Below are 18,272 nucleotides of genomic sequence, written 5' to 3'. Positions count from 1 at the left end.
CTACATACTGAGACTTGGTATCAGAATATTATAGGAGCTGGAGAGAGGGCTCAGCACTTGAGTGTGTTCTGCTCCTTCAAAGGGCCCAAGTTTACTTCCTAACACCCAGGTCAGCAGCTCACAGCTGTCTTTAGCTCCAGCTCCAGAGGAATCCATGTGCGTGCACACACACACACTTTTCTGTGTGTTTTTATGTTTATGGGTATTTGCCTGAATCTATATGCTTGTATAGCACATGCGTGCCTTGTGACCACAGAGCCTATGGAGGGTGTCAGCTCTCCCAAGACTACAGTCAGACAGTTGTGAGCCATCAAGTGGGAGGATGGGAATTGAACCAGGGTCCTTGGAAAGAACTGTCAGTGAGTGCTCCTAACTATTGAGCCATCTCTCTAGCCCCACTGATATTTAAAAAGTATTCTGAGGCCAGCACTTGGCTTCTGGGCTTTGGATCTAGGATGTCCCTTTGTTGGCAGTGTGGCCACTGCACTTTTTCCATTTGTCAGGTGTTTTCCTCAATTGCTCTCCACTTTAAAATTTTGGTTTTGTTTGTTTTGTATGAGAGTATTTTGCTCTTATGTCTGAGCACCACATGTGCTCCTGGTACCAACAGAGGCCAGCAGAGGGCATCAGATCTTATTCAAGGCCTCCTTTGATGAGCCTACCAACACTTACAGAGGATCAAGGAAGCTGGCCCTGTACTGACCTGCAGAAGTGGGACCGTGTTTGCAGCTGGACTGGGGCTATTGGTTGATAGGAGTTGAGTTCTGGGATTCTAGCTGCTGCACTCCAAAGAGGCAGGCATAAGAGATGTGTGGTTCGTGCATAAAGCCCTGGGTTTGATCCTTAGCACTTAAAACTACCATGATGGTACAGTCTGTAATCCATGCATCTGGGAGGTAGAGACAGGAAGGTCAGAAATGCAAGGCATTTTCAGCTACATAAGGAGTTGGAAGCTAGCCTAGGTTACACGAGATACTGCTAAGAAGCAGCAATAGCAATAGCAGGTGTGATGCACATTTGTAATCCCAGCAATTGAGAGGCAGAGACAGGAGGACTACTCAAGTTTGAGGCCATCCAGAGTTCACAGGGGTTCCAGACCAGCCTGGAATAGACCTTTTCTCACCGTAGCAGAAAGCCAGCCTTGCTGCCTCCATCCTTCCAAGAGGTCTAGGTAGGCCCCAAGGGCCGGAACCCTTGCTGTGTGCAGCCTCCAGTGGCCCCAGTCATCCTTGGTTTGTGGCAGTACAATGCTAGTCTCTTTATGTCTCTGGGTCCCCTCTCCTTGTTGGTACACCCATCATTAGATTTAGTGACCCTTATGATTCTGGGATGTCATCTTGAAATCCATAACTAATTACAGCTGCAGGGTTTCTAAACTGTCTTTCTAAACAAGTTCATGTATACAAGTACTGGGGCTTAGGACTCGAACATAAATTTTGAGGGGAACTGTTCAGTACTCTATGTCTATGACTAGTGTCTCCTTAGGAGTTACATAAATACGCAGTGAGCCTCAATCACTTAGAGGCGGACATTAATTATAAATGCTCAGCCCATAGCTCAGGCTTGTTACTAACTAGCTCTTACAACTTAACCTGTTAACCTATGTGCTGCCCCACCCAAGGTTCGTGGCTTTTATGTGTCTGACTTGGTAACTGGCTGGCAACACCTTTGACTCTGCCCTTCTTCCTCTCAGCATTCTTAGTTTGGCTTTCCCACCTCGCTTTATCCTGTTCAGCTATTGGCCAGTCAACTTGTTTATTAAACCAATCACAGCAACAAATCTTCAGTGTACAAAAGGATTATTCCATAACACTGGGCTACATAATGCCAGGCCAGCTTGGACTGCAATGAGAGACCATGTCTCAAAGAAATGTTAGAGTGAGTTCCAGGACAGGCTCCAAAGCATAGAGAAACTCCATCTCAAAAAATCCAAAAAAAAATTTTTATTTCAGTTTTGAAGCCAGTTGTCTTAGGTTTTTTGTTTGTTTGTTTGTTTTGATTTTCATTTGTTTTGTTTTGTTTTGAGGCAGGGACTCTCTGTGTAGCTCTGACTGTCCTGGAACTCGCTTGTAGACCAGGCTGGCCTCAAACTCACAGAGGTCCACCTGTCTCTGCTTCCTGAGTGCTAGGATTAAAGGTGTATGCTACCATCACCCAGCTACATAGGGTTTTATTGTTGTGAAGAGGCACTATGACCATGGCAACACTTATAAAGGAAAACATTTAATTGGGGCTCACTTATAGTTTCAGAGGTTTAGTCCATTTTCATCATGGCAGGAAGCATGGTGGCTTGTAGGCAGACATGGTACTGGAGAAGCTGAAAGTTCTGTATCTTCATCTTTAGGCAGAAGGAGACTGTATGCCACATTGGGTGTAGCTTGAGCATATGAGACCTCAAAGCCCACTCTCACAGTGATGCACTTCCTCCAACAAGGCCACACCTCCAAATAGTGCCAATCCCTATGTGCTCAGCATTCAAACACAAGCCTATGGGGGCCATTCCTATTTAAACTACCACACCAGTCAATACTGACATATTTCTTTTTCAAAGAAATAAAAATCTACACTTAGGAGATGAACCACCACACAATACCTAAAGATAGAGCACAGTTACTATTTTTAAATAGCATTTAAAAAAATCTGTTTAGCTGGGCAGTGGTGGCACACGCCTTTGATCCCAGCACTCTGGAGGTAGAGGCAGGCAGATCCTGAGTTCAAGGCCTACAGAGTGAGTTTCAGGACAGATAGGGCTACACAAAGAGAAACCCTGCCTCAAAAACAAAACAAAACAAAACAAAAACCTGTTTATATGTGTATGTATCTGTACGATTATAGACTAGAGGAGCTGGAGTTACCAGTGTGTACTGACAAGTAGGCTTGTTACATGGGTGCCGCAATCCAAACTCCCAAACTCATGATTGTACTGCAAAGGCTCCTAACCCTTGAGCCATCTCCAGTTCATGTTAACATGTTAGTGTGATTTTATTTTTTTTTTTCTGTGTCACAGCATCTCATGTAGCCCAGGTTGACCTCAAATTCACTGTGTGGCCTTCACCTCACAAGTGCTGGGATTTAGGTATGCTCTACTGGGTTGTTTATGTAATGCTGGCTCTTATTACTTTCTTTGGTGGTTGATTTATTTTTATTATTTATTTTATTTTGGGACAGGGTTTCTCTTCATAGCCCTGGCCATTCTGGAACTTACTATGTAGATAGACTAGGCTGGCCTCAGAGAGGTCTGTCTGCCTCTGCCTCCTGAGTGCATGTGCCATTTGGAAAACAAGCTTTCTGGATACTTGTATTCACTACTTCTGAATAGTCTACAAATGCAAACTCGTACAGTTAAAGATGTTTCATAAGCCAAACACTCCATCTCTCAACTCTAGAGGCAGGCTAGTACCAAGGTACTATTTTGAAGACACGGCAGGAGACCTTCATGCAGCTTGTTAGAAGGTCTGCATCTCTCAGTTTTGTTCCACTTAGGACAACCAGATGAACTTTCAGGATGCTGTGGAAGCAGTCAAGGTACCACCATTTAAGAAAAAAAAAAGGATTATTTTATGTTTGTGTTTTGCCTATATGTATGTGGGTGCTGGGAATAGAATTCAGGTCTTCGAAAGAGAAACAAGCACTCTTAACCACTAAAAAAAATTCTCCAGTCCCGCGTCACGATCTTACAGGTGAACAAATAGAAGGCAGAGTGCTAAGCATCAGAAAAATGATTAAAGTATCGGCACTGATCCTGTGGCTCTGAGCAATGCCACTCCCAACCCACAGCCTTCGGCCAGAACACAGAGGTTTCGCGTCTCTGCAGCTGGAACCCTTCCATCAGAATGCAGGAAGGTCTAGAGCAACAAAGGTGATCGCCAGGAAGCTGGAAGAAGGACCTTATTCCGCCTTTAGTGAAGAGCCTTCGCTGAGCCCCACTCGCTCCGCCTTGGCCCCGCCCCCGCCTGAGCCACGCCTCCCGGGCACGTACGCCCCTGAGCGCCTTTTTTTCCATCCTGCAGGCGCTTTGCGGCACCTCAGACACGCCCCTTCAACGCTCCTTGGCCACGCCACGCCCCTTCGGAGAAGTGTGCAAGCTCTGTGTTAGCCTGGACCCCTCCCTCCTCCTCGCTCAGCCTTGTAGCGCCTTTCTCCACAAGGAGGCGCTCGCTCCTCCTCGGCTCCGCCCTCGCCCGTTGGAGCCACGCCCCCCAACTCCGCGCCGCGGAGGCTCCCCTTTCTCTTTGGTCCGGCTCTCCCGCCGTCCTAGCCTCGCCCCCTACGTCGCCACGCCTTCTCTACGCCCCCAAAGCGCACGCCCCGCCCCTCAGCTGTGTCCGCTCGGCCGCGGCGGCGGCGCGCGAAGGTAGGATCTCGCGCCGCGCGTGCGCGGGGCGGAGACGGGGCGGGCGCGCTGGGCTAAGGAGGCGGGCTGGAGTTGTGTGGGTGTCCTGGGGTCTCTAAGCACCCCGGGTGACCCCACCGGACTGGGCTGGGCCAGGCCTGGGGTGGAAGAGAACGCACCGGCGGTGCGTACCCACTGCGGTCTTCCCGCCTGGGCCCCGGGGCCTGCGGCTCAGCAGCCTCTCACGGGGTGCTCTCGCTCCACTGGGCGCTGTCGTCGAGGATTACGGTCACCCAAAGCCGCACACGTCGCTGCTCGCGGCCTCCCGAGTGCCAGGCCCGGCCCCACGTCCCTCAGTGGGAGCTCCTTCTCCCTTTAGCCGATCTCGGGGAAAAGGCTCTCCATAGTGCACACGAGCAACTGGGGCCCTGCGTGGTCACTGGGAGGTCGGTCTAGCATGGTGAGGCCGCAGAAGCTTGTGCGGCGAGATTTGGGCTCCCACCCAGGGCTTCCTAGGATGGGTCCAGCCAGTGGCTCTGGAGCTGGCATTTGGAGAGACCTCTCAGGCTTTTTGTAAACCCAAGTCTGGAGGAATGTCTGTTTCCCCCATCCCGCATCTGGCCAGTCCCCTGGGGACCGGACTTGTCTGGAGAGTGAGGAACCTTAGGGAGGGGCCTTGGGAGTACCCGCTATTTACTTCAGGTTTCCTGTTTTCCTGTTGAGCTCACAAATAACTAAGAGTAGCAGAGGCTATGGTTCCCAAACACATGTTCTCATTTGCAGTCCCCCTTTCCTCCAAATCCTGCGGATTGAGTGGGTTGTAGGAAGGTAGGAACCCTGGACCCCTGATGCTGGACATGGGTTTACTCTTGTGATCCCTGGCTGTGTGGCATAGCTGAGATTTATGCAAACCCCTGTCAAAGTTAAGGGGATTACACACACGCACGCACACGCACGCACGCACGCACAAATTTAGTTTCCTATTCAGGTTAAGTATCCCAAAAGTAGAAGGTCTGGGATGTAGCAAAGTTGGTAGAATGCTTGTCTGATATGCACAAAGCCCTGGGCTGGATCTCCTGCACTGAATAAACTGGGCATGAACACTCCTATGATCCCAGTACTCGGAAGGCAGAGGTAGGCTGGGCAGAAGTTCAGGGCATCCTCTGCTACATAGTGAATTGAAAGCCATCCTGGGATGCTTAACACCCTGTCTTGAAAAGCCAAACTAAAACAAAACAACTTTGAGACCAGGTCAGCCTGGTCTCAGCTGAGGCTTCAACTCCTCATAGCTGCTGACTCTGAGCAAATTATTTGCCTTCACTGAGTTGTAGGTCATCATCGATGAAGTGGGTAGAACAGTACCTCCTGATGGGGTAATTTGGGGCACAGTTCCTGGGTCATGGTTGGGTTGGTTCAACATTTCTGTTACAATTTCTAGTCGGCGACCAGAGGAAATGAGGGGGTGAGTGGTAGGAAGAGTTGGTATGTTTGTGAGCAATTGTTGAGGAGCTTTTGGGCAAATAGCAGGTTTGGCGCTCCAGCAAGAGTGGGCAAGGGAACGAGGGCAAAGGCTCTGCTGAGGGTCAGGAAGTGAGGCACCAAGCCTAGATGGACACCAGGGAGAGCCGGTGACTACCGGTGACATGAAGAATGGGAAGAACGGTATGACAGCCACAAGAATAGGCAACATCTGTCCTATTTAACTGCAAGAGCAATTACGGTTACACTAAGTCATGGAGTCATGTGACCATGACACCTCAGAGGTTAACACAAGAGATGTTTACAAACAATATCCTGCGTGGTGTTTGGCAGGTGGCTTTCTATGGAGTGAGCCAAGGACCCAAAGCCTTCCATCTTGTGGTTCTGGCATCTTCTGGGACCCAGAGTTATTTCCTTCCAGTTGACAATGGGAGGAAAGAAGCAGGGTTTTTGTTTTGTTTGTTAGAGAAGGGATTTCTCTGTATTGCTTTGGGGCCTCTCCTGGAACTCACTCTGTAGACCAGGCTGGCCTCAAACTCACAGAGATCCGCCTGCCTCTGCCTCCTGAGTGCTGGGACTAAAGGTGTGCGCCACCAACACCCGGCTAAGAAGCAGTTCCTTAGGGAAGATTTTATGGGTTACTCCAAAGTGACACATTCTCTCTGTCTTAATTCTGTTGGGTAGCACTAGACTACGTGGCCATATCTGGCCACAGTTACTGGCATATGTATCCTGGTGCACAGTTTATTTCACCTTCCTGGTCCAAACAGGCACACTAGCATCCTATTCTACAGAAAAGAAAACAGCCTGAGGGTGAAGAGGGGTGATGTCACTGGTATAAGGTGACCAAGCTCATGAGGAGGCCTGCCTAAGATTAGAGTTAAGGTAGTTACTTGCTGTCAAAGTTCACTTTTTTTTTTTTTTTTTTTTTTTTTTTGAGACAGGGTTTCTTTGTGAAACAGTCTGGCTATCCTGGAACTCACTTTATAGACCAGGCTGGCCTTGAAATCACAGAGATCTACCTGCCTCTGCCTCCCAAGTGCTGGGATTAAAGTCGTGCACCACCACTGCCCAGCCAGGCCAGAGTTCACTTATGTTGCTACATAGAAATCACAACACTGGATAGGTTTCTTTTCCTTTTTAAGATTATTTATTTTTATTTTACTTGTATGACAGTTTGCCTACATGTTTGTATGTGTACTGTGTGTGTGCCTGTTGCTCACAGAGGCCAGAAGAGAGTTCCAGATCCCTTGGAACTAGAGTTAGAGACAGAGCTGCTGTGTGGGTGCTGGAAACAAAGCCCAGGTGTCCTGAAAGAGCAGCAAGTGCTCTTAACCACTGAGCCACACTCCCAGCCCTAAGACTAGGCAATTTATAAATGAAAGTGCTCATTCATTCATTATGATGAAAGATAGGCGTTTCATGGATGGCCATATCTGACAAAGACCTCATGTTACCAATGCTGTGGGAAAGCAAGAGAGCAAGGGGTCTGAGCTCAACCTACAACAACTTTTTATTAAAAAATTTCTACATGTGTGTGTGTGTGTGTGTGTGTGTGTGTGTGTGTGCGTGTGTATTCACATATGTGTGGGTGCACCAGAGGTTGATGTCAGTCACTTTTCATGTAATATATTGAGGCAGGGTCTCCTGCTGATGCAGAGCTCAGGAATTTGGCTTGATCTGAGGATTTCCTGTCTCTGCCTTCTGAGTGCTGGGATTACAGGTGAGCAGCGAAACCTGCTGTCTTAGTCAGGGTTACTATTGCTGTTACTGTCACTATGACCAAAGCAACCTGGGGAGGAAGCAGTTTATTTGGCTTACACTTCCACACCCACAGTCCATCACTGAAAGAAACTGGAAAAGGAACTCAAGCAGGGCTGGAACCTGGAGGCAGGAGCTGTTGCAGAGACCATGGAGGGGTGCTGCTTACTGACTTGCTCCTCATGGCTTGCTCAGCCTGCTTTTTTATAGAACCCAGGACCACCAGCCTAGGGATGGCTCCACCTACAATGGTCTGGGCCCTCCCATGTCAATCACTAAGAAAATACCATATATATCTTGTGAAGGCATCTTCTCAATTGAAGGTCTCTTCTTTCAGGTAGTTTTGTGTCAAGGTTGACAGGTAGTTTTGTGTCAACTTTGACAGCACACCCACCCTGAATTCACATAGGTGCCAGGGATCAGGATGCTATGCTTTGGTGGGAAGTGCTTTGCCTGCTGAACCAACCCCCTTTAGATTTCTCTATTTTATTTAATGTGTGTGAGTGTTTTGTTTGCATGCATACATGTCTGCATAACATATGCTTGCCTGGTGCCTTCAGAAGGCATCAGATCCCCTTGGAACTGTAGTTGGGTTAGTTCTGGAAATTGAATACAGGTCCTCTAGAAGAGCAGCCAGTGTTCTTAACTGTTGCACCATCTCTCTTAATGTAGCCCAGATTAGCCTCAAACACAAGATCCTTCTCCTTTTACTTCCAAAGAGCTGGTATTACAGACCTGAACCACTACGCCTGGCCTCAACCCACATTTGTGATATAAGTAAACTACAGTGTTGAGAAAGGCATTAATTCCTCTGACCTAATCCCCTCTTAAAGGTCCCTTCACATCTCAACTGTTACAATGGGGAACAGATTTCACCATGAGTTTGGGAAGGGACAAACCACATTAGAACCCCAGCAGGTGATACCATAACAATTAGATTCCAGATTCCTATGACGAATTTGGTGGGCCTCTTCCTTCCTTCGTCCCTCCCTCCCTCCTTGCCTACCTGCCTCCCCACCTCCCTCCTTCTAGTCTGCCTACCTGAGACTTGGAAAGAAGCTGCAGATATCAGGGCAGTGCACACCCACAGTTTATCAATGCTGTCTCAGGATCCATAGGGGAGAATTGTTGGTAGAGCCAAGGGTTGGTATTACCCAGTGTCCAAGGTCCTGCCACTGTGGGAGACACAGAATAATTCTGTTCCATTCTCCAAGCATATCTGTGACCTCATCTGTGTTGAACTGGGCATCTAGGGGCTAGACATCCTGGCCCTGGGTGATCAATGCTACCCGGGTTATGGGTGTCACAGCCTAGAGGAGCGCTGTGCTGGCTCTTTGGATGCAGGGCAGGGCTGAGTAGCAGCTCTCTGCTCATAGCTTTATTTTGCTGAAATCCAAATGTCTGTCATAGCAGCTTGGTGGCACTTAGCTTCTTGATCTGGTGTACCTTGTTTCCTGCATTTGCATTTGCAGGACAGATTCCTTAGTTGTGAAGGAGAGATCCAGTCTGGACTGATGTGCATTTATGTAGCACCCACTGTGTCCCTGGGTCTGACCTGGGTACAGCCACAGGTCTTGAAGAGCAAGAGACCTGGCCTTGCCCTTCAGGCATTTTGGGGAGGCTGCTTGGTCTAAGTGGGCTTTGCTTTAGGTTTACACTTCTGCACAGCCTGTCACCTTGAATAGGTGAGACCCCACCCCCATGCCTCTGAGCCTTGTTTTGCTCATCCGGAAATGGGCTTATATGAGGATTTGAGGAGCTCAAGTGGACCTGCCCTAGAATACAGGGACCTGGAGAATAGGAGCCAGCAGGTGGTGTTAATGTGAGCTGTGACTTCTCCCACCTTGCTTTGTGTGTTCTGGAGCCCTCCCTGCTTTCTGCACATTTTAATCCCCATAGTGACCCTCTTCCTGCTTACAGAGGAGGAAACAGCTGAGAAGTAATTTGTTCAGGGTCATACTGCTAACACATGGTGCTGGCAACTCTAGGCTCTAACCAGTGTGCCACACAACCTCCTTGCTGCAGGGAGGGAAACTGTTCTTAGCCCAAGGACTGTGCATGTCGAATTTTCCAATGAGTGAAAACATTGTTTACCCAGTGTTCCTGGAGTGAACCGGCACCCTGCTGTGTGCTGCTGATGCTTTTGTTCCAGACAGCTCAAGCAAGCACCAACAGCATCAGTTCTTAAACAGGAGGATGCTGGGACATAGCCCCGAGTGGGGCTTGGAAGGGCTCTGTTCCTAGTGTTGTCTGAGCCCCTGGTTTCTTTGCTTCTAACCTATAGTGCACAAACATCTGCCCAGTAGGCTGTGAATATTTTCTGAACAAACCACATGAGCCCGTTCCGGGTCACAGAAGATGCTTGTAGGGACTCTGGCCTTTCCCCGCCTCCCGCAGCTGGGCTTGGAAGATTCCAGGACCCACAGTCTGGAGAGTGTGGAGGGTGTGGGGGAAATACTGAGCCCTCCCTTCCCAGCTTCCCTTCACGGTTCCCTCTTTGCCTCCTTTGCTGGCTCTCTTCTTGCCTGTGTGCTGACTGGGCCCCGTGGCTGCTTCTGCCCATTCCTCTTGTATCTCTGCTTCCCTCTGCTCTTTCTCCTCCTCTCCATCTGAGCCCCTCCCACCCCTGCTTGGTCACGTGGGGGCAACACCGGATTTAAACTTAATCTGCTGGGCGATCAACCCTGCAGCCTGGTGTTAGAGTGTGTTAGTGTGTTGGTGCGTTGCTCAGCTGATCTTGGTATTTTGGGGAGGGGGGCTGTGGGGTACCCACAGACCCCCCCCTCCGAGAACCTAGGGCTGGCAGAATCCCTGCAGCCCCAGCTGGCATTGGAGATTGCGATCGAGGTGGGTCCTGAATGCTGTGTCTATCGTGTCCAGGGCGGGGCAGAGCAGGATAACTGACCTAATAGGGGCAGTGAAAGGTGTGTGAGCGGAGGGAGGTGTGGAGCTGGTATACAGGGGCAGCAACTTGCAGCTCCTGGGGCCACACTGGCCGCCGGCTAAAACTCCCTAATCCCAGTGTAGAGTAGTGGGGGAAGGGCCCCTCACGGATTTTAGGGATTACTGGTCTCTGGCACAGCAAAATCCTCCTTACCTATGGTGGGAGCTGGACTGGAGCCCCCAACATCCTATGCTGCCTCCAGTGTGGTGCCTGAGCTATGGTGGCGTTGGTTTAAGCCTTTAGGTCTTGCCTAGAGCACAGACAGATCTAGGAGAGACTCCTAGCAGGAGCTCTTTGCAGTTTACCCTCCCTTCAGGCATCAGGTTCATCTCCTGAGTTCTCTAGGACTTGGGCCACAGGACTTGCCCAAATGCTCTCCTCCCACAGACACTGGAGAACTGTGTCCTGAGACCAGACCAAGAGAAGAGGCTGAGTGTGCAGAGCCCAGCCCAGGACTCCCAGGGTGCCAGCCTGCCAGTCTGTATTAGGCAGATCATCACCCGAAACCTCTCTCAGCCTGAGAGCCCAGGTGCCACCTCCCTACCCTGTCCAGAGTCCCTTCTTCTCACTTTAATTCTCAGCTGCAATAGATGATACAGGTGGTGCGCTCTCTCTCTCTCTCTCTCTCTCTCTCTCTCTCTCTCTCTCTGTCTTATGCATACATGTGTGCAGATGTGTTTCCTATGAGCCAAGGGCACTGGGTTCCTGCATTATCACTCTCTACCTATTCCATTACAGCAAAGTCTCTCACTCAATCTGGAGCTAGGCTGGCAGCCACCAAGTTCTGCTGCTGATTCTCCTGTCTCTTGGATTACAGGTGCCTGAGGGGCCATACCCAGCTTTGGTCATGGGTGCTGGGATTTGAACTTTGATAATCTTAGGTAGCAAGTGCTATTGTCCCCAGCCCTGCCTCTACTTATTGAATACACACAGGGAGATAGGCACAGCTCTGTGATGAATGGATCTACTTCACAGAGGAGGAAATGGGAGACTGAGATGCAATTTGCCTCACATTATTATATTTATTCCCCATGAGGCACAGCTAGAGGAGAAGTCAGGGTAAACCCTCCCTGCTCATTGCTTCAGGTTTGAACACCAAATACTGCATTTCCTACCAGGGATGGTGTGAACTGTCTGGAGGCTGAGATTACACAGTGAGGCAGCTCAGTTCGGACCAGGCTTCTGCAAAGGTCTGATGGCTTGTGCACAAAAGCCGATGGCTGCAGTTGCTCCTGGTATGTGGCATGCATGCCCTGGTCCTGCAGCCTGCCTGGGCCTGGTTAGTTGGTGGTGTGGAGTGCTGGCAGCTGTTCTGCTGGTATTTTTTTTTGTATCCCTGCTACAGTCTGGTTCAGATCACAGATCAGGGCTGAGAGGTCCTTCTGAGTGGACCAGGGATGCTGAGTCTCCCAAGAACTGGGGAGGCGTAATGAACCACTCCAAGCTAGAAGGCCTACAGTGTGTATTCATGTTCTTCAAGGTCAAAGTAGAGCCCACTCAGGTGGGTTTCTCTTCTGGCCTTTACGCCTCTTATTCCTCTTCACTAGCTGATCTCTGATGTCTTAAATCCTGGTTATGAGAGAACTGGGCATGATAGTCTAAAATCTCAGCACTCAAGGGGCAGAGGGAAAGGATCATGGGTTCCATACCAGCCTAGGCTACACAGGCTACATTACCTAAACAAACAAACAAACAAACAAAGGAAACAAGCTGGGTGATGGTGGTGCACGCCTTTAATCCCAACACCCAGGTGGCAGAGGCAGGCAGATCTCTGAGTTCGAGGCCAGCCTAGTCTACAGAGAGAGTGCCAGGACAGCCAGGACTGTTCCACAGAGAAACCCTGTCTCCAACGCCCCCCACAAAAACCCAAAACAAAACAAATAAAACCACAAGGAAACAAAGCCAAGCTATGAGAAGCCCTGAGTTTGAGTGAGGCTTAACCACTTTCCTGGCATGGTCTGATTACTGTTCTACCCATTTAACAGATGAGTAAAATAGAGGCCCTGGGTGGGTAGATACAGAAAGACATTCTCTTGACTGGATGTGGCTACATGGGCTGTAGTTGTTTCTACAGAGCTCTAGCTCTTGTCTTCTCTTGCCAGCCTTCCTGATACTCAGCTGTCTTGGTCCCCAGGTGCTGTAGCCACACACACCCAGGGTCCTCCCAGGGCCCAGGCCCATCATCTTGTCCCAGGAATGAGTAGAATTCCTGTTTGGGTCAGTGCCCTTCTGCATTAGACAAAAATCAACCTCAGCTCCTTGTCCCTTTGCAGCCCCTCTCCAGGTCCCACAGATGGCTTCACTGCTGTCACTGCAGGATGAGAACCAGCTACTGCAGCAGGAGCTGTCCCGTGTGGAGGACCTGCTGGCCCAGAGCCGTGCCGAGCGTGATGAGCTTGCTATCAAGTACAATGCCGTCAGTGAGAGGGTGGGTGCTGTGGGGCCAGGCCTGACTGGGGTAGAGGGATGTCCTGACCAAGCCCACTGACTATGTAAGGATGGCCATCTAGTTCAGACTGCAGCTCTGCCAGCTGGAATGGCCTTGAGGCCCTGGTGACCTTGGGGAATTGGTAGAGTTGGTGGTGGCAGAAGGTTGAGAAGAGTTGGGTGAAGGATGGAGTGTGTGTGCAGATGGGTGAGGATAATGGTTATAATAGTAGCTACCACTGGCCAAGCAAGGTGGTGCACGCCTTTAATCCCAGCATGCGGGAGGCAGAGACAGGCAAATCTTTGTGAGTTTGAGGTCAGCCTGGTCTACAGAGTGAGTTCCAGGACAGCCAGAGCTTCACAGAGAAACCCTGTCTGAAAAACAACAAAACAAAACAAAAAATGTACCTAACATTTATGGAATGCCTATGTGCCAGAAATATAATGAGTCCTTTATATTTAATGTACCAAAGTTTGTACCATTTAATATCCATTTAACCAAGGAGAAAATAGAGGCCCAGAGAGGGAAAGCACCCTGCCAGTTAAGATAAGCAGCCTAGTGTCCTGGTCCCCAGACCAGGACTATAATATTGCCTTTGTTTTGGGGGTGTGCAGAGATGCTGCTGGCTCCTATAGCATCTGTTGTGTGCTAGTGGGAAGCTCTGTCTGTATGGATCCCTGTGTATTGTCCTGCGTGCATTTCTGTACACCCTCTGATTGTGGAGTGTGTCCTGGTATTGCCTGCTCAAACAAGACTCTGACTTGTTGGGGCTTGCCAAGGAGCAGAATGGGGGCCCCATGGTGGTCCCCTAGCTTTGAGGACACTACAGAATTAATTTCTTGGAGTCTACAGGAGGTGCAGAGATAGGGTGGCAGGAGTACTGGATTGGTACTATTGATGGGCCAGCATCAGCTGGTTAGACACTTCTTGGCCCAGGGCATAGCGCCAGTCCCCTGGGGACTGACTCTTAGATGCCAGCTTCAGCAACTGAAGCTTACTTTGCTCCCTGATTGACAAGGAAGGGAAGGAGAGGTGGGGGGTGGCAGGTCCCTTCTCTTCTGGGACACAGCTGCCGGAGGATCTGCAGTGGGAACTGAGGGGCTGTGCCTGTCTAGACCTTTCCCTCGTATGTTGGCACAAATTGCCTGGAGTTTTAATTGCCCTGTGTTGAGCCAGTTTGGGTAAGACCCCACCTGGAGGCAGGGACTGGATGAAAATGACCTTTCCTGGAGGGGGAGGGTCCACAGAGAGCATAAGAGCCCAGCAATCACCTTACCACAGATGGAGAAACTGAGGTCTACAGAGGAGCATGCTAGGCCCAAGGTCATTGGTGAAGCTGGGAAGGGACCACTGGCCCAGGGCTGCGGTTATATGACATATTCCCTGGTACTCACTTTAACCTGTGCCTGCAGTGTGGCCAGTGTGGCCACACTGGCATGGTGGACTAGGTTGAGGACAGTTAGTGAAGTTGTTCTCATCCTTCAAACCCCACATCCCCCTGGATAGGGAGTGAAGCTCTCTTCATTGGATGTCCTGTGGAGAAACTGAGTCAGGACTCCCAGCAGCCACCTCCCTAGTCATAATGTACCTCAGTATCTTCCAAGAAATAGGAGTAGGGCAAGGTAGGTGGGAAAGAGGCAGTGGCTTTATCCCTTGGCTCTAGAGAACAGATTCCCTGGGTTCCCCTCAGTGTCCATGGCAACCTGGGCTTAGTGGGTTTAATGGGGCAGGAGAGTAGCAGTTGCTAAGGGAGACAGTAAACTATTTTCATCCATTCTGTGGCAGCCTCTTTTCCATTGGAATTGCAAGTCACATCGAAAAGCTGTTTTGTAAAGGGCAGAGTTTATGGAGAGAGTGAGGTATGGCCTACAGTAGCCTGGCACTGAGCACTGGGGAAATGGGTAAAGTCTCTAGTAATTGGCCAAATCCCTCCACACCACAGAAGCCAATAGCACTGGGGTCACACAGATGTGCAAAACACATATAATGCAGGCCACAAATAGACTCCACATAGAACACAACACATAGAAACAAATCTACCCTGTGGCTACACTCAGACTCACAGACTCACAGTCCTGCCCTGGCACAGAGTGATAGCCTAGTAAACAATCGCAGCACCTCTGCATACAGTAGCCTACACACGCACACACACACATATATAGTAACCAGCACACACACATACAGTAACCTCCATACACACATATATAGTAACTGACTGCACAATGCACTCTGTGCATCTCCTGGCTGCACACAAACAGGAAAAGGACAGAAGCCAGCAAGAGGCATCTGTCAGCCCAGAAATGCACTTACATACACACAAGTGCAGTCACTATCGTCACCTGTCACCCAAGGAACCCAGACTGTCCTCCTCAGGCCCCCAGTTTACATCATGCCCACACCTCTCTGGAACATACAGACACAATGCCTGCATCACCCTATAGATCATGTTCAGATGCACCTCATCCTATAGCATGAAAAGGCCCTGACACCAGATGTCAGCATGCACCCAGGCATCCAAGGCATCACGCAGGGTCCCGTGTGAAGACACAGCTAACCACACCCTACTGTCTGTGAGGCACACTTGTTGATACACACATATCTCAGGGCTATGTGATAGATATGGACCCTGTCCACTTCTACTTACCTGGGCTGTATGTAACCATTTGCCACAGACTCAGGGAAAGTTCCTATTGCCACCTCCCTTAGCTACCTTAGCCCGTGTTCTTCACCTCACAGTACAGCTCCCACCCCCATGTGGCTGTGCCCACTCCTCCCTGGAGGTGTCATCCCAATCGGCACAGCCATCTCACCCACCAGTTTTGCTGAGAGCATCCACCAGGTACACTGAGCTGAGCTAGTGCAGGCCTGGAGGGCCACTGATCTTACTGGACCCTAGGTTAGTGTGGGTAAGAAAAGCCCTTCCTCCTGTTGGCTTCCCTGTGACTAATGGCCCCACACATGTGTGTGTGTTTGAGGGCCCTACTGGTCAGTCTGGGTGCCTGGCAGATGGATGGTACGTGTGGGTTGGCATCAGTTAGCTAGGCTGGGGATCATCCATTGCTTGCCCTTAGTCCCAGGTGTGTGTTCACGACCCTAAGTCTGCTCATCTTCAGTCCTTCCTTCCTCAACCCCTTTCCCTAACAGCTAGAAGCTGAGGGACCCCAGGAAAAGTAGCCAGGACTATCAGGCACCTGAACAGGGTTGAGGGCTAATGGATGTGCCTCCTCATGGGATCTGAGGGTGGAACACTGCATAACACCTGGAGTGGAGGGAATTGGACAGGGGAGGGTCCTGTGAGGTGAGGGAGAGGTGGGGATAAAAGGGGGCAAAGCAGTGCTAGATGGGGTACATACAGATCTTAAGGCCCTGTGTTTATTGGGGGCTCATGCGTCACTCTGGGACCTTTGAGACTGCCTTTGTGCCTTATGTGTACTCTGTAAGCTCAGGTCTTAATGCATGTTGGTACCTCTGCTCTGAACAGATTCACTGTGCACTCACATTGTTAGTTCACTGGTCTCAAATATTCCCCGGGCATGAGCCGATCCAACGTCCTAGGTATCCAGATCCAATGGGGAACAAAAATCCAGGTTTCTGAGCTTGCCTCGGGGAAGGAAGAGGGTTGGGGAGACATGGCAGCAGACTGAGGCATAAACAATAGTGGTGTTCTGAAGGAGAGGCAGAGAATGCACGGTGGGTCCTTTCACAGTCTGCCTCTAGGGCATACGTTTGCAGATGGGATGATAGGCATATCTGCACATGTACTTGCCTGTTTCTTCTGTGTGCCTATGCCTGCCTGTGTGTGTATCCATACCTGCTCAATCTGTATGTCCATGCCCACCCCATATATATTCCCATGTTTGCATTGTCTGTCCTATATATCCAAGCGTGTCCCATCTGTGTGCCCATTGCTTCCCTATATGTCCAAGCATGTTCAATTTGTGTGCCTACTCCTGCCCTGTATATCCAAGCATGTCCCATCTGTATGCCCATCCCCACTCCACATATATTCCTAGGCATTGTGTGTCTGTGCTTGTCCTGTGTATCCATGTCCCATCTGTGTACCCATGTCTGCCCTTTGTGTCTAACCATGTCCAATCTGCTCTCACACCAGCCCATGCCTGCCAAGCATGTCCTATCTGTGTGCCATGTTCTGTATGCCTATGCATTGCCCTGTCTGTGTGTGTCCATGCCTGCTCCATCTGTATGTCATGTATCACACACGTGTGCACTGCATCCTGGGCCTACCTGCCTGTGACTTTTCCTTGGAGTGCTATCAGCTTACAAGGCATTGTGGGTCTAAGCCCAGGCTGGTGTCTCCTGAAGCAGGCCTGGGCCTGCTTGAAGCACAAGACTCTCACCCAGGGCCCTTCCCTGCAGCTGGAACAGGCTGTGCGGCTGGAGACTGGGGAGCTGGAGGCACAGGAGCCCAAGGGGCTGGTGCGGCAGAGCGTGGAGCTGCGGAGGCAGCTGCAGGAGGAGCAGGCCTCCTACCGGCGCAAGCTGCAGGCCTACCAGGAAGGCCAGCAGCGGCAAGCCCAGCTAGTGCAGCGGCTGCAAGCCAAGGTCAGGGCTGCCCACCCCATCCCTGCCCTCACTGTGCTTTACTCAGCCCTCACCCCTGGGCTCACACCGCTTCCTGCACATTGCCAGATTCTGCAGTACAAGAAACAATGCTCCGAGCTGGAGAAGCAGCTGCTGGAGAAGTCCGAGGAGCTGGAGCAGCAGCACCTGAGGGTGGGTGCCAGGCTGGGGCAGACACAGGCCTCCCTCCTCCTGCCTGTCCTGACTCCTCTCTTCCTCACCTAGGACACAGAACACAGCCAGGACCTGGACAGCGCCCTTCTGCGTCTGGAGGAGGAGCAGCAAAGGTGAGGGTGTGGCACAGGCAGTGGGCAGCCTCCTGGGCAAGTGAGCAAGTGCCCACTGCTCCCCCGCTCTGCCTCTGACAGAAGTGCCAGCCTGGCCCAGGTGAATGCCATGCTGAGAGAGCAGCTGGACCAGGCAAACTCGGCCAACCAGACTCTAAGTGAGGACATTCGCAAGGTGACCAGTGACTGGACCCGCAGCTGCAAGGAGCTGGACCAGAGAGAGGCGGCATGGAGGCGAGAGGAAGAGGTAAGGGGTACCAGTGGGATCGCGTGATAGTGGGGGGACCTTGCAAAGGGTTGGTTGGATCAAGTCTGGAGGGTACAGGAACCCTGTCCATGTGAGCACTATACCAGTGGTCACGGTCAAGGGGGAAGTGGCCTTGGTTACATAAGCCCTGGGCCAGGTTCACAGTTGCCTCTATTCCCTATGATGTGCAGTGCTGTCATTGTGTCATGTAG

The 18,272-nt window shown here is 50.6% G+C and overlaps 1 protein-coding gene across 3 annotated transcripts in view; it reads left to right on the top strand.

The window, feature by feature from the left end:
* The first annotated feature begins 4,331 nt into the window (after positions 1 to 4,331).
* Crocc (ciliary rootlet coiled-coil, rootletin) overlaps positions 4,332 to 18,272 on the top strand; it is a 51,029-nt gene continuing 37,088 nt past the window's right edge. The window contains exons 1-6 of one of the 3 annotated variants that reach the window (XM_051173492.1): positions 4,332 to 4,354; positions 12,791 to 12,945; positions 17,323 to 17,508; positions 17,596 to 17,679; positions 17,752 to 17,813; positions 17,895 to 18,060. In XM_051173492.1, the coding sequence (XP_051029449.1) occupies positions 12,811 to 12,945; positions 17,323 to 17,508; positions 17,596 to 17,679; positions 17,752 to 17,813; positions 17,895 to 18,060 (633 nt within the window). In that variant the 5' untranslated portion in view covers positions 4,332 to 4,354; positions 12,791 to 12,810. Of the gene's footprint in view, positions 4,355 to 10,887; positions 11,047 to 12,790; positions 12,946 to 17,322; positions 17,509 to 17,595; positions 17,680 to 17,751; positions 17,814 to 17,894; positions 18,061 to 18,272 lie in introns of those variants that run through there. The other 2 variants (XM_051173494.1, XM_051173493.1) reach the window with 2 other exon arrangements.

Source organism: Phodopus roborovskii, unplaced genomic scaffold (assembly GCF_943737965.1).
Source record: "Phodopus roborovskii unplaced genomic scaffold, PHOROB, whole genome shotgun sequence".
NCBI lineage: Eukaryota > Metazoa > Chordata > Mammalia > Rodentia > Cricetidae > Phodopus > Phodopus roborovskii.
Note: the sequence above shows the minus strand (reverse complement) of the source record. Positions and strands in the feature narration are given on the sequence as shown.